Source organism: Fukomys damarensis, unplaced genomic scaffold, assembly GCF_012274545.1.
Source record: "Fukomys damarensis isolate Sample0158 unplaced genomic scaffold, DMR_v1.0_HiC HiC_scaffold_11, whole genome shotgun sequence".
NCBI classification, from domain to species: domain Eukaryota; kingdom Metazoa; phylum Chordata; class Mammalia; order Rodentia; family Bathyergidae; genus Fukomys; species Fukomys damarensis.
In genome coordinates this window covers 6486723-6503566 of record NW_022900923.1, presented here as the reverse complement: position 1 = coordinate 6503566, position 16844 = coordinate 6486723, and the positions used below count along the sequence as shown (strand labels likewise).

Below are 16844 nucleotides of genomic sequence, written 5' to 3'. Positions count from 1 at the left end.
CAGTGCATTGCTATTGCTGTGTGTGTATGTGTGTGTGCACACGCACATAAGAGGGTCATTTTTGTCTGTGCATAAGTGTCTGTCTACTTATCTGTCTACCCATCTTTTGTATAATTTGAAAACCATGCATTTTTTCAGCCAGATGGAAGGATTATGTTACTTGAACATTGGTATTTAATGTATATTATCACATTTATTACCATATCAAAACCAGATGTTTGAAATTTGGGCTCGAAATTCCACAGCGCAGATTGTGTTACCGCAGGGTCACCCTACCACCTAATGCTCTCTGCTCAGCTGTATTTTGTTATGGCTTTGATAGAGCAATAATGTGTTTCCACAAGTCTTAGTCTGGTATTAGATGACATGTGGACTAATTTTGGTGGGTTGAGCAGGCTGGTAGGGGGCTATACAAACCAGAGCAATTTGCTTTCCCAACAGTAAGAAAATATGTTAAGAATTATTGAGAATAGTCAAGGCATCTCTCCTCTCTCTCTCTTTTGTTCTTTTATTTCTTTTCTCCTTCTCTCCTCTGATCTTTTTCATTACTTTATTTAAATTTGTTACCATTTTTACTGTCTCCAGTGTCCCTCAGCCTCCTTCCAGAAACAGAATCTACTTAAATTGCTAACTTTTTTTTAATCTCAGCAAAAGCTACTTCAAATAATCTTCCTCTTATTTGCCTTCCTTATATTGCTTCTGCAAATAAGCAAGTTGAGAAAATTGGTAACAGTCCTATTTAAAAAGTTATAATCAAAGCTATTTAGATAAGGTGAAAGGAAGACGTGAAAGCCCAAGTGGCTCTTGGCCAGTGATCCCTCTGTTTACATTAATAGGTTCCAGCAATGGCAGCACAGGCACAGCAAGTCTGTTTGCCACTGCACTTAGCAAGCACATGAGCTTAAAAATAAACTTTGACCATGTAGATCTCTTTGTCCTTTCGGGAATGGAAAGCATTATGTACTTCAAAGCACACTAAGCCTGATTTGAAAATGTACTTGGGATTTTGTTACTGTGGCAATTGGGAGGGTCTTTATCCTGCACACAATACATGGATGCTTCGTGTGTGAACAGTGCTTGAGCCACAAACTGGTGAAAGCAAATGACCCCGGCAACTTTGCTGTGCTCACTCACAAGGAAGAAACTTCTGCCTTTTACGTTCCCTGGAACAACTGAGATGCACTTCCTCACTTTAATCAGGGAATTTCTTCCTGAACCGAACTGCAGAAACAGAGGATTTGAGTAGCACATTTCACTTGCACACAGCAGCATTTGTTCATTTTGAGCATTTTTGGACAGGAAATCGATCTACAGGGCAACATTCACACAAAAAAAGGAAACATTATGGGACGATGGCTTGTTAGTCCAAGTGACTCTGTTTTGGAAATTACGGGCAAGAAACCTTGGAGGGAGAACGGCATTAAAGATCAAAAGCACGATGACTCCTGATGAAAACATCGCCAAATGATGAACCCACGAGCAAAAAGGAATTTCTACTGTAAGTACCTTTGCAATAACCAACTCTCTTTTTTTTTGGTTTTCAAAATTTCTAGAGTATGCTGAGTAGATTCCCAAGCAAGTATTTGATGTAGAGAGTCTTCATTATAGACAAGTCTGTAATTAAACTCATTGGGTGGTTCCAACAGAGGGTTAGTTACTAGAATTTTTTCCATGACCTTGCAATACTGAAATAAATTGCAGGTTAATCTGGGAATGTTTTATGTGATTGGCACGATAGCTTAGACTTGCATTGTGTGGTGGGTTGCTTCTGGGAATGCAAAGTTGATCAATATATGTACCTATAAATTCCATTGCATTTGGATTCTGCTAATTTGCTTTGATTTTGTATGGGGTTAGTCCTATAATCAAGATGCTCATATACAGATTCACACCTACTATTTGTAATTTAGAGAAACTATGGGCTGTTTCCCGAGGAAGTCTTATTTGAATGATTGAGAAGAGATGGCTTAGCATCTGGGAAACGGGAGAAGCGAATGTATGATAGCTTCATGTAACTCCTGGGAACTAACACCTTGGTTCTGTTTACATTTCACAGTGTATTTGATAAGAAGTCTTCTTTGAAAATTATTTGAGTATCTCTCCCCGAGACTTCTCATCTTACAGATATGTTGTAGTCTTAGAAATATGAATCAAGCTTATTAAAAGTGTAACCCTATATAAATATTAAATATAGTGAGTCCATTTTTAGTGTCTGGCATGTAATACATCCCCAGCAGATATTTTTTGAATTCCCAATAAATCCTGCAGTTGAGAATCAAGACAAACACCAGGATGGTACAATAATCATTTTATATAACAATTTTACTTTTTGAATTATCCATGCATGTGGCTGAATTGTGTTTTAACAAGGAATTATATAACAATGGGGTCATATTGTTCTGTGTTCATTGATACAGGATTGATTTAAAAATAAAAATTTTAATTAATTACTATTTTTGATTGCTTTCCTTTTGAAATACAAAGTTTGCTCAACTTATCGTCCATTTAGAAGAATGCCGCACAGCTTTTAGAGCAATTCAGCACATAAAAGAACTAGGTATCAGCTTGTTTCCTATTAGTATGTGAAGTTCTGTTGTTGGTTCGTGGCAGTGGAGCTTGTTCTGAGCACTTTGGGAACCAGTTGGCCGAGGCCTGATGGGCAGGCCAAGACACTGGCCCAGTCCTCCACAGAGAGATCATCTTTCAGATGTCTGGGCACGAACATGAATTGAGATGTGAGTGAATGCAAAAGCTCTTGGACCCAAGCTGAGTGTTTCCAGAGGGATGAAGAAAAGGAATTGAGTGGGCAAGAGCGGGACAGGTTGGGGAAACTCTTCATCGACACTGTCTCCATCTTTGCGATGGAAAATAACAGGCTTCTCACATTCAAATTCTTTTCTAGACTGCGTTGTATAGACATTTATTACACTGAACTCTGGTCCTTCTGCCACTGCAAGTAGGAATCCAGAATGCTGTGCATGGGATTTTATTGAGCCTCCTTAGAAGTGTTGCTGGGTCCTTTGGGTAGGAAGCAACAGAAGCTGTATCTAAGCAACGATTATCATTGAAGTGAAATGTGTTTGGATAATTACATATACCTTTAGGGTAGACCTAATTATATGATATATAACACCATATAAAAATGGATAAGCAGATTTTCACTTCAGCAGTTGAGTTCAGTCTTCCACTTCTCAGTGCATTTTTTGGGGGGCGGATATCTATCAGATGGTAGTTCTAGTGAGAATAAGACAGGCTAAAGGATTCACTTGGAAGTTATTTCAAGAATCAGGAGATTTGTGGATATCATCTGCATGGTTACTTTTCCAGGCTAAAATCATCTGGATGTATTATGCAGAATTCTGGGATTTCAATCAAGAAATGATGCAATATTTTAGATGTTCTCAGGCTTTAAAAAATTTTTTTAAGGAAAGAGATGGCTTTTGGTTATTGTGTGCAAGTCAAGTAATATGTGGTAGAATGCCTACAATTTTGAGAATTATCTTCTCAGAGACCCCAGAGCAGGACAGCATCAGATGTACTTATTGATCATAAATGATAACTTGAATTTTTATAGTATGTTTTATTTTTTAAATTTGTTATTTATTTGCCATCCAAAGATCTATAGCCAGAGCTGCCCAAAGATGTGTTGCATCAGGAGGAATGAGTCTCCCACTGCTGGGGGCAGCTTGTTGATGAGAAAGTTCAGCAAGAAGGGAAAAAAACAATGTTTTGAGTTAGATAACTATGCACTGGAATCCTAGAACCGCCACTTACCACTGTGTGAACTTGGGCAAACTATCTCAGTGCTAAGCCTCTAGTTTCCTATCTGCAAAATGAGTGAATAAGTCTTCCTTCTTTGAATTGTTACAAATATTAAATGAGACAATTTGTGTCAACTACTTGGAATATAGTAAGTGTATGATAAGGTGATTAAACTTCCTGGGCTTTAGGGATCTAATTTTGAGGTTCTAACAATTCTAGCTATTTAATCTAGAGTCCTTGATTTATCTGTTCTACACTTATTGGCTCCTAAGACAAGAAAATTGTAAATCCAAGCTACAAGCTCAGTGAAAGAATGATTTAAGACCACCAGAATGCATGAATTAAAAACAGTGAAGAGGTTTTCATGTGTTTGTTTTAGATGGTTTACATGCAGTAGATGGTAAAAATCCATGCAGTTGGGCATTCAACACTGCTTGCCAACTAATTTCCCTGTTCACATTTTATATATAACCTGTGTCTACTAATCTTCAGAAATCTGCTGTAGCCAGCAAAGCAAAGTAATTTTCAGTAGATGTGATCTTTTTGAAAGTTTAATGTTTAAAATAAAGTTCACCTTCAAAATGTTTCCTATGACATCTCTGTATGATGGCTGCAAAAATCAAAGTTTTATGTGGATAATTTATGTTGATTATTTCATTTATTATGTCCATTTTTTTTCCACGCACACATGCAAAGCACTTAGATTGAGTCATCATTCTTATACTATTATTTGAACTGATTCAAGTGGTGTTTACATAGCACAGATATGGAAAATCACTGGCATTTGAGAATAAGTCAGCAGTGACTGGTTAAAAATATCACCTTGCATCAACATGGTGGCATTTTTCTCTTCAAGCATTTCCATGCGTATTACTTCATTTTTGTATCCTTGATAAGGAAAAGGAAGCTACATTCACTCCATTTGCTGCATGATGAGAATATTAAACCCAGAACATGAGCAGAATTGTCTAATGAGACACGTGGGTATAAAGAAATTAAACTTTACATGTACAATTCATTTAATGGTTTTATGGTCATCTCTGATTTTGATCCAGGAATACATGATTCGTCTGGTACTCTCTTGCATTACTAGAGGTCTTAATCTTGAGCACTAGTTAACACTTACTTATATTATGCACCCATAGTGGCCTAACCAACCAGACACAAAAAGGATAGAGTATGACTGGGTTTGGCCTCAGTAACTTGTACGGAAGACCTTAGAATCTGGAATTTATTGTCTTCTCTACTGGCATTTTGCTGCAAACACTTCAGGGGCACAAAGAGACTCTATTTAATCATGTAGGTGTTTGTCTTACAATGTAGGCCATGGATGTACTCTTGGCTACCTTCCCTGGTTGCTGCCATGACATCTATTGGACCAACTGCCTTGTGTGTGTGTGTGTGTGTGTGTGTGTGTGTGTGTGTGTGTGTGTGTGCGTGTGTGCACGTGCGTGTGTGTGTGTGTCTCAAATTAACAGGACAAAATCAGCTCCATAGCAGCTCAAAGGCTGATAAAGTATCTCTTAGTAGACCTCGAGGCTCGTGGCCTGGTTATACTTGATGATTTCAGTGTAGTAATCAGATATGTTCCTTGACACAACTGAGAGCTGTAACTTGCAGGAACTACAGTTACAGGTACAAGAAACAGAAAACTCTAAAGCAGTGGAGACCAGATATCTCACAGGAGTTAACCACTAAGCTATTCAGAAATGAAAGATGTTTACTTTTTCTTATCAATAGCTTGTATGTTCAATGTGCTTTTAGCTCAGTGCCTGTTTTTTTTTTCCCCCCCATTTAGAAGCCTAACATTACATCTTCAGCACAAAATGCTTTTGGTTGGTGACTTTTCATGAAAATGCAGCATAAAGAGGAAAGCATGGAATGGCTGGCTCAGGTGCTTTCCTGTGTCATGGAATGGATCCTGGTCCTGCGGGGTATTTCAGTCTGTTCTGTCCTGTGATTTCTTACTCTGTGAGAAACACCCTCAGGTCAGCTGAGGTGCAGCAGTGTGGTTCCGAGGCGCTAAGCAGCACGAATCCAAAGTGTCTGGTTTCTATGAGGCCGTTTGCGTTATTCTCAAGCCCTAATGACTAGGTCAAGGTGAACTGAACTGTAAAGTGTGAAAGCAGCCAGTAGCTTCCCCTACCTGGACTTTCCACCCAGAGTAGAGAGAGTTCTAAAAGAGAGTTCCTTTTCCTTCACTTTAAAAGGTTTATTTTTTTTAAATTTATGTATGTTTGAGAAAGGCACAAGCTTTCATTCCTTCCAGGTGAGAAAGACTAACATTTTTTGTACTTGTTATTTACTGATATGTGTCTGTAGCGCATGATGTTTCCATTCCTGTGGGGAATTGGTACCTGTACAGCACACAGCTTAACTCAGACTTTCATCCCCTTTCCTCCCCGCCCCCACCCATCTCTTGATCTCCTTCCCTTTCCCTTGGACAGGTTTGCAGTACGCAACGTTTGCATTCCTTGCGTAGAGTTGTCACAGGTATACAGCACATCAGAGTGAGACCGACTTCTGTTGTGTTTATTTTGTGTATATCTGTGCTATGTGTTAAGTTCTTTTAAAATTTTGCATCAAGTAAGATTGTGCGTATGGTTATGTGAATTAAGTATATAAAGTCTTGTAAACACAGCCATAATCAAGACGCAGAACAAATTCTTCATTTAAAATATCCCTCTTGATGCAGAAGAATTAAACTCTTATGTAACACCATATAAAACAGCAATTCAGAATGTACTAAAGCCTTAAATGTGAGACCTGAAACTATAAAACTCCTGGAGGAAAACAAGGACAGGGAAAAATCCTATAACATTGGTCCGGGCAATTATTATTATTGTTTTTTGACATGAACTCAAAAGTACAGCTAACAAAGGAAAAAGCATCCACTTGAGGCTATGTGAATTGTAAAGATTCTGCACAGCACAGTACACAACCAATGAAAAGACGATGTAAAGAACAGGATAAAATATTTGCAAAGTGCATTTTATAAGGAGTAGTGCCCAAGCCATAAGAGGAACTCAAGCTATTCAATAGCAAGAAAACAAACCACTTAAAGCAGGGCAGATAGCTTAAGCAGATGTGATATATTCTGAGGTGTGGATGAACAGGGTGATGAATGTTTGCTCTCTCACTTTGAGCACGGGTAGTCCCATCATCCTTGTCACTTTCTGAAGCCGTTCTGGAGGTCCCCTTGTGTGCCTTTAGCGGTGCTGAACTGGCTGCCTGGATGCTGTGAGTCGACTCGAAACATTTACCTTTTGGGGTCATTTTGACTTTGAAGAAGAGCCAGGAGCCTCACAGCCCCAGATCTGGTGAAAAGGTGCAGAGGACGCACTGTAATATTTCTATCCGACTGGAACTGCTGTTCACTTTCTGAATAGATCGAGGACATTGATACAGCCAGGAAAAGACACTCACAAAATAAGACTTTCCTAGCGGCTTCCAAAATGGCCTTTTCATAGTGATGAGACAAATATATCCTAACTGAAGGGGAATATTCAGAGGGTAGTTAGTGGCAATGTGTCTTTTACTGCAACACATTTTTCATGTAAACATTCACCACATTTTGTGATCACATCTTCATATACGCAATGAAATACTATTCAACTTTTAATAAATCTTGTCTTTCTTTCTTTCTTTTTCTTTTTTTGGCACTGGGGATCGAACTCAGGTCCTTGTGCTTGTGAGGCAGGCAGAGGTACCACTGAGCTAAATCTCTGGCCTCAACTTTAAAAAAACAGAGAAGGTGTGTTAGTTGTGACAGCATGGATAAGCTCAAAGGACATCATGTTTAATTCAATATCCAAGGCCCAGAAAGGCAAATACTGCATAATCTCCTTTCCTTGTAGAAGCTAAAGAAGTCAAACTGATAAAAGGAGAAAATGGGGCGATGGTTACCTGGGTGTGGGGTTGGGAGGACTGAGGGTGATGGCTACAGGATACAAAATTTCCCTTAGGAGGATTAAGTTTAGTGCATCATAAGGACTGTGGTGACCAGAAAGTTGCTGAGAGAGGAGATTTAAATATTCTTATTACAAAAAATACGTGAAGCAGTGTAGATGTTAATTAGCTTAACTTCACCATTCCATGATGCACATGCACATGAAAAGTTCATGCTGCCCATGGAATATGTACAGTTTTAACTTGTCAATTTAAATAAAAAGTAGTGCCCAATAGATAGGACATGAAGATTGAAAATACATTGGGAATATTCTGGGGAAAAGTGACGTGTAATGGGAAAAAAGAGCACATAGCAAATGGCGAATACATACTAAATGTTTTAGTTTGACAGAATGATGAAATGACACCATGCAAACATGTAATTGCTAGTAATTTCCCAGAAATAATGAATGTCATACATCCACAGATACATAAAACATCAAGCAGGCTAATAAAAAGGAAATCACACCTTCAAACTTCTTTACAGTAAAACTATAAAACCTCAAAGACAAATAGAACACCTTAAAATCAGCCAGAGGAAAAAATGGATTACTTCCAAAGAAATTTTAAGTAGACTGATAGCCAATTTCTGTGTAAATACTTGAGAAATCAGATAAGAAAAAATTTTGATGTCTGTGTTGTTAAAGCTGTGAGGAAACAGGCCCTCTCATACTTTACTGGCACAGTTACAATCAGTGTGACATGTTTGGAAAATAATTCTAAAAATATCACAGACATGCACGATCTCAGATCTACACTTCTAGTTGATTCTATAGATGTCCAGCTGGTTACAGGGATGGGCCTGGTGAAAGAAACTGTGATACACATGCCGCTGTGCAGCTGCTCAGTATGTCTTCATGTAAATTAACTTAAACGCTGTAACTTAAGATCCTCATTAGGATGCAACTTTAACGAGATCGAATACCTCAAGAGTATAAGCACATTTTTTTCCTATTGATTTCAGCCTTGTACCTAGAAAAATGCCTAGTACGGACACACTCAATGCATCCTTATTAAGTGAATTTAATGATATAGCAAGAAGAAGAAATCAAGATGCAGACCATGCTGAGTTTGAACTTTCAGGTAGACGGGAGATTAAAGGGGCCCTTAGGTCACTGGGATATGAATCTAGGTTTGTATGAAAATGTTCAGAATGATCAGCGGGATCAGTAGTTGTACCTGAGCTATGTGTGATGAGGCATTTCGAGAAGAGGGCTGGGGTTCACTCTTTGGTGGGGCGAGAGAAAAGCCAACCAGGAAGCTGAGATTGAGCAGAGCCATGAATGAGAATCTAGGGAAAAGTGGTGTTTGAATTCAAGAGAGGGACATTGAGAGGAAGAAGGAGAAAGCACTAAATACAGTCTTAGGCACTGGTAGTTAAGGGAATAATTTCCAGTGAGGGTTGGTGAAAGAAGCCGGGTGAATGTGTTGAGGGAAGTAAGTGGCAGGATGAAATTGGGGTATAGAAGTCTATATTTTGGTTGGAAGAAAATGTAGCTCAATCTTTATGTTGACCATGAGGAGTCATAAAGTAGGAGATTAAACTCATACTACATAAAAAGCATCGTGGGTGGGTGAAGATTTTAGACACAAAAGGGGACAATATAGTCAAGCTGCCTGAAACAAGTATCTTGATAAAGCACTGACAAGTGTAGAGTAGTGGGACTAACTCTGTCTACTACTAGTAGAAAATGTATACCTTGGGGCTGTTGTTCTAGGGCCTGGAATAACATCAGAACTTGCAAGGGAACTAGGACTCAGGCCACACAATTATAATGGTGGTTTGATTGTCTTCCACTGTCTGTTTAGACTGGGCCAGTCAGGGCAGACCTTCCCTGCCTGGCAAGCTCTTTCCTGCTAGCCACCCTGCCCAGGGAGCCAAGAAAAAGGCTGTGGATTACAAAGCTCTAAACCTCTGAATATGTGGAACAGAGGGGTGTCTATTCCAAACAACAAGAAAAGAAAAATGTTGAGAGTACAGATGGTCCTGTACTTAATAATGGTTCTACTTATGATTTGTTTGACTTTTCATGTTGAAAACGTGATGAGTATTCAGTAGAAAACCTCACAGTTGGACTTGGACCTTTTCCCAGGCTATCAGCAATGCCAGGTAGGGACAATAGCTGCAGCTCCTGGTCAGCCAAGAAGTCATGAGAAAAGCCAGCTAATACTCTTTGTGTTGTATCCTCTTTGAGAAGTGACCCGAGACAGTCAGCACTTCGTTGTGGAGAAGACTTTGTGTCTGATGATTTTGCCTGACTTAGGCTAATGTGAGTGTTCTGAGCATGTTCAAGGTACAAAAGGTAGGCTTCTAGGTCAGTGGCTACTGTGGTTTAGAACTGGAGTGTCCTCCAGGTGCCCTTGTGTGAATGGTATGGTCCCCAACCCCGTGCTATGGTGAGGTGGTGAAGTCTTCAAGACATAGAGCCTAGTGGGAAGTTCTCTGGAGCATCCTTGCAGAGCGGGTGGTGGAATCCCAGCCGCTTGCTCTGTCTTTGGACTTCTGGCCATTAGCTGAGTGGCTTTGCTTTGCTGTGCATTTCCTTCGTGACGTGCTGCTTTGCCTTTTCATAGATTATCCTTCCAGTATAGTCATATAATTTTGTTTTTAGTCTTCTGAATAAATAAAATTGCTCATAGTTACATTTTCCTTTTAGCTTTTTTGAAATAGAAACCTTTAAGAAATGGTTTGCAAAAAAGACTTTCTTACCTTGCACATATAAAAAAGGGCCGTTCTTTCTCTTGAGAAACACCCTGGGCAGGTCCAGCACTCCACTGAGATCCACAGGTGGACAGCATCATGTTCAATATATGGCCATTTACTGTTGAGTCTGTTCCAATTGATCAGTGCCAATGTGATAATATTTATTAAATATTTAAAATTTATCCTACACATAAAGTAGCAAAATCTTGTTTGCCATTCTCATTTGGAACACATTTCAATTAATTCTCTTTCTCTGTGATTGGGATTAGGGCTGGGGATGCACAGTGTTGAGAAGGGCCCATGACACTTTGTGGAGAAAGGAGGGAAGAGCCTTTCTGCACCTGTCTGGGTTATCTCTCTGTTCTCTGTTTTCCAGTATGTTTGGTTACTATCTGCAGAACACACAAGCCAAATCGCTTCTCGTAGTGTCTCCTTTTTTAAAATTATTATTTTCTTTTTTTCTGTACAAAGATGACCACAATTTATAAAGTGTACTATATTTAGGGGAAAAAATAGGATACTTTTGTTCCTCATGAATTACCACAGCACCATTTGTCAGAGTTCCTGGTACCATCCTTTTCTCCCTTGTTTAAATGGGCTTGGATTTACTACCGTTTTGCCAACCTTTTGGTATCTTGCCAAGTACCATTCCAAAGCATGATGGATATTTCCAGTGGGAGCATTCTTTAAGGATTGCTTTGTGCTGTAAACTTTGTTAATAATGTTTAGGACAAAATTTATTGTATAAATATGTTAAACTTAGCAAAACGACTAATAATCAAAGACAAAGTCTGAATGCAATGACATTGACGTTGCTTTTCTTGTGTGGCTTATAATTTGCATAAAACCTAGTGATAGCACTTATTTTTTTCATAGAGCTGATAAACTATCTCTAAACTAACTTCAGAAGGGGGATTCCAAAAGTATTTTCAATATCAGTTCTTCTAGAACACAATGGTTCTTCAGTGTGCTTTTTGAGGTATGGTCCTCTGTTAGATGTATAAGAAGTATGGTTGTTGAACTACCCTTGAGGGTAGTTCGGAAATTGTAAGGCTCCAGACACTGCATTTTGAGGGCATAAAATGTAAACTCCTTCAAGAGACCTTACTTTGAGAAAAGAGGTTCATAGCACTCTGCTTACTCAGGCCCACCTAAAAAAGTTCCTCCACAAGTCCAGCCATCCATATACTAAAGGCCACTACATCCATGGTCCACGGGTTCCTAGCTACTGCTCACACTGATGGCAAACGATGTTGTCATACAATTGATACTGGCCTTCCAGGTATGAACTGTGCAGTCACTGAGGTGTCTACCTAGATTTCGGTGAAAGGACTAGGAGGGTCAATACATGGCAATATCTGTGTTTCTGCTGGGAACCTCTGAGAGGATAGTGTGTGAAACTGTGCAAGTGAGGCTGAAGTTCCTTTGGAGACCTCAGGAAATTGAAGATGCCAGGAGTGTGGAGTGTCTGCCAAGGAAAGCTGTAGCCTGAAAGTGGAACCAGCTTAGGAGAGGTGCCATATAGGCTGCAACCAGCAGGGCTATAGAGGCAGGGCTGCCAAAGTTCTCTGGATCTCACATTGCACCGCTGGCTGCTCTGGATGCTGGACACAGAGCTACAGTCTTAATGTTTGTCCTCCTGGGTTTGGTCTTGCTTTCATTTGATTCTTACCTATTCCTCTACGTTGCCCCTTTGAAATGGGAATGTTTATCCTGTGCCATTGTGTTTTGGGAGCATGCAAATTGCTTTTTAAATTTTATGGGGATTCACAGCTTAAGAGCTTGCCTTGAGTCTCAGAGGATATTTTGACCAGGACTTTTGAGCAACGATGGAACTTTAGAGACTTTGAGGGAGGAATTGATGCAGTCTGAGTTGTACCTGGGACAGTCACATTATATTAGGGAGAATTATGACCTTGTGATGACCTTTTTTGGGAGAGTAAGCATGATTTAAGAAGAGGTAATTAGGTGTCATTTTGACAAGGGATAAACTTGTGCCATTTAATCTTGATAGTCAAGGTGACTGGAGTGAGAGACCCCTGGGATTGAACTGTGAAGGAACTAACTTCACCAGTGGGTTAACCAATACCCTATCCAACACTGCCTTGCTGAGCAGGATACAGGATATTTCAAGAAATGCATTCCCTTGCTGAGATCTTCCTTAGCAAATTTTGATCATAGGCTCCTCTCAATCCTCAAATCTGCCAGGGATGTGCAGTCTTTTTACTGTGGGGCTTGGCCTAGGGTTTGGGAAAGCCACAGGATACCCTTCCTCAGGATACCCTTCCTCAGGATGCAAGAGTATCTAATCTGCCCCCCCCCCAATTTTCTGTCTTTTATCCATCCAGATAATATCCTTTCTGAGTGGGAAGGAGGAGAAAAAACTCTGGGTCTCACAAATCATCGTCCTTCAGCCTTAATATCTATTGAAGGACTTTGGCTTTTGAAGCTCTAAAGTCTGTGATTTCTTTCTTCTTTCCTTCCTGGGGGCTGAGAGTCAGTCAGCGGCTTTATGAGTGGTGATGAATCACATGAGTGAAAATGAATACCTAGAAATGAAAAGGGAAATAGCTGACTTATACAACAGTCCAACACGAAGAGTATGGGCTGTTACCACGTGGATTCCCACAGCCTACAGATTCGGGAATCGAAGGAGGTGGCCAAAAACGTGAGCTTTCCATTTCAATAGCGCGATTGCTACTGTGAAACACCTGTGCGAATCCTTTCCAAAATCTCTCTTGCATTTTAGGAGCTTTCTCTGAAGCTTAGTTGGCTTTTTTGTTGTACTTTTTCCCCCCCTGTATGGTTAGATAGGGAAAGAAATGTATTCTTAGAAACACACAAGCCCTTCAGGCTCCAGGCAGTACTTTTCTGTGAACCCTCCTGACAAAGAGAATCCCTCTCTATTTCCCAGTGGTGTGGAACTGAACATCCAGTCCAGTGACCCCTTAATGAACCAGCTTTTAAAAATCTGTCCCCCAGGTATATATGTGTCACTCCAATGTTATTTTATAGTTCGAACTGAGCTGCACTGAAGCAGTGAGACAATTCAAGGAGATAAGAGCATTTACATTAAATGACTCCGTCACAACCATTGTCAATATCTGAGTGCCCCAGATAGAGAGTCTGGCCATGCTACAAACAGCTTTGGCTTCTAATACCACTGTTATAACTCAAATCCATCAACTGGAGAGTGTCTCCTCATAATCACATAATAGATGTTGACATTTGTTTTCACCAACAACGGGCATGACGTGGAACAATTGTACAATTTAAAAAATAATTTTTTGTTTTCCCCAGGAAAAGAATCTGCAGGAGAGGTGGTTCAAAGCTGAGTTAGTTGAGATGTGGCTGTGATCTTAGATCTCTCCACCCTGCATTTCACATCACCCTCTATTTTGCTTGTTTCATTTCGTCTCCTCTCCTCTACTCCCTCCTGTTTCTGTGTTTTTTGTTGTAAGGACACAAAGGAGAAGGGTGAAATCTGTGTCCTCTGCTCTGGGGATTGTCCTAACCAGCATTAGAAAAGTACAGCTGGGTGTAGAGTAAATCTGCTCCTGAGAAACAAGCTGCACAAGGGTTACAGTCACCTGTGGATGGGGGCGTTGACTTTGCTCGGGTGTGGACACCTCAGCAGGTGTGGAGACCTGCATGCGGCCTGTGCCTCTTCCAGGCCCACTCTCGGGCTAACACACTGTGGGCTTGCTGGGTCCACACAGATGCTGAGCACTTTCAGGCCACAGCTAAGGAGGGGGCAGTGGCGGGGAGCAAGGTGCTCTCGAAGGAACCGCACAATTTTAAGAGGCCTAGCATGGCGGAAGCCCAGTCCCTTTGCACAATGGATAACACTTGCCCAGTTCTGGCACTTAGGGCGGTGTGAGTCTGTGCAGTCTTCCAGCTCTGTGACACTGCTTTCATGCACAGACATGTGCACTCCTGGGTTTCGAGAGCTGCCTTGCAGTTGTCTGTGGTAAGCTCGTTCTCGTGTTATTTCTCAGACTTCTCCAAATCTCATCCATCTACTGAGTGCTCTCTTCTTCATAAGGCGTTTCATGTCTGAGAAGCCCGTGGAACAAATGTTGCTTAAATATCAAAGAGCCCCAACTGCAAAAAACAAAACAAAAACCTCAGTTGTTCATCGTTTTGCATGCAATGTAAGAGACTTTTGGGCTGCTTATGCAATCTGTTTCAGTCATACGGAAAAACAAAGCACAGTTCCCTCCATAGTTTTTAATCCATCCCTACCCTCCAAAGCTACCAAATTTAATTGACTACAGACTGGAGCATCTTTCTTTTTGCTCAGCCAGACATACAGTGCCACTTGTGTCTTTAGTTTAGTGACATGTCTGGGACACAAATAGGCTAAGAGCCAAGGTGGTTATGGTGTTTCAGGGTTAGGCTGCCTGGGTTCAAATCCAAGCTCTGAAGCTCACACGGTATGTGATGCTGAGGAAGTAAATCACTTAACTTCATGGTTCCTCTTTATCCAGTGAAGGTAACAATAGTTTGAACCTTCCAGCGTTGTGGCGTAGGTTAAATAAATGAGTACCTGCGTGCTTGCAGGAGCACACACAACAGTAAATGTAGCTCTGCTTTGTCTGTACGGGTCAAGAGATGAGCATCCCCACACAAACACTTACGCTTTCTGTGAGATCATCATCAGGCTTTCCCCTGGGTGTAATGTTGTCTTTGCTTTTTGGTTTCCTCCATCGATCCTTACTCCCTGCTATCTCTCTTCTGCCTTTGCCTCTTCTCCCTCAACCACTGTAAGAAATAGTATACTTTACAAGGGTAAACTAATGTAGTCTTATATATATTCTTCTGTATTGTTCCCAGTGGTTCCCTACCCGTATCTCATTTACATGCAAATGTCATATGTATACACACTATAGACACATTACATACACGCATGGGCACACACATGTGTGTATGGACACGTATGTGCTTTTATCATTGTTTCTACTCTAGAAGCAAAACCTTGTCAAACCATTCCTTTGCATCTGCTTCTTCACTCTATAACTTTTGGGAATCCCTCTAGGACAGCAGATGCGGCTTGATAATATCTTCTTGTATGAGTTACCACGATTTATCCCTTTGTGTATGCATTTTTGCCCTATAAAGAGTGTTGCAGTAAACATCTTGGTTCACATATCCTGTGTTACCATGGAGCTTTATTCTGTGAGATATAAATCCAGGAGATGGATTGTTGGATCAAAGTGTTATGTACCTCTTAAATTTAATAAATATTTCCAGGTTGCATACTAAAGAAGCTGTACAAATTTACTTTTCCACTAGCAGCATTTAAAATACTTTCCTCACATATCTCTACTGACAGTGCTATTATTGTCACTGTCAAAAAATGTTGCTTATCTAATAGATTTCAAGTCACAGTTTTTTGTTGGTTCAGTTTCCATTTTTATGTTAGTGAATTTAAGCAGTATTTCCCCATATCTATCTGCTGTTTGGATTTGCTTGTCTGTGAATTGCTATATTTGTTGCTCATTTTTCTATTAGGTTGTTGTCTGTTTCTTGCCAATTTGTAAAGCACTTTTCATATAATTATAGTTTTTAAACACTTATCTGTCATCTGAATCCCAAACATGTTTTCTAAATCTCCCATTTGTTTAGTATCTGTATTTATAGTATTGTCTGCCACACAACAGTTATTGTTTTTAGCTCTGTCTAGGTCTTTCCCAGAAATCCTAGTGAAATAAATAGTGATGTGATATTTTATATTTAACATTTCGATCCATCTGATATTTTCATATCTGACGTGGCCAGATAGGATTAGTATTTTAACTGTTTCACAATGTGTATTCAGTTTGGAGAAAAATTTCCATCAGTAGATTTCCTTCTTATTTTCTTTCCCAAATTGAATAACGCTCTCATTAAATATTGAATTCTCATCTATACAGTTCCTTTGTAACTAGCCATCCCACCAAATATTTTTATCATTGATAAGAAATTTCCCTTTTTGAGTGTCATTGATTTTAAGTATAAATCATGTCTAGGAAATAGAGTTTCACTTCCAGTATTTATACCAATGCACTTATCTCATCGTTTTCACTAGACTTCCTGAATTAACGCAGAATAAATATGGCGATGACTTTTCCCAGTCCTGGGATCCACTCATTCATCTCTTTTCCTACAGACTGCCTTTCTCCTAGTGTCATATTGATTGAAATCTTACAAATGCGACCGTTTGGTTTGTCTTCTTTCACCCAGCAATATGCACATGAGGTCCGTCCTGTTGCCACGGAAGTTAGTTGAGTCATCATCCATTCGTGTGGGACACAGAGGATTCTAAATGGATCGTGAGTTGCTCATTCCTTTGCCTGTGGAATGACTTCCTGGTTGTTTCTAATTTTTACTGACAATGAATAAAGCTGCTAGCAGCCATGGCACATGCGTTTTTTTTTTTTTTTTTTTT

General features: G+C 39.9%; 1 protein-coding gene across 1 annotated transcript in view; it reads left to right on the top strand.

Moving 5' to 3' along the window:
- Positions 1 to 1082: 1082 nt before the first annotated feature.
- Kcnk2 (potassium two pore domain channel subfamily K member 2) overlaps positions 1083 to 16844 on the top strand; it is a 173750-nt gene continuing 157988 nt past the window's right edge. Inside the window, exon 1 of the mRNA XM_033762040.1 lies at positions 1083 to 1498. Coding sequence (XP_033617931.1) covers positions 1465 to 1498 — 34 coding nt within the window. The 5' untranslated portion in view covers positions 1083 to 1464. The remainder of the gene's footprint in view (positions 1499 to 16844) is intronic.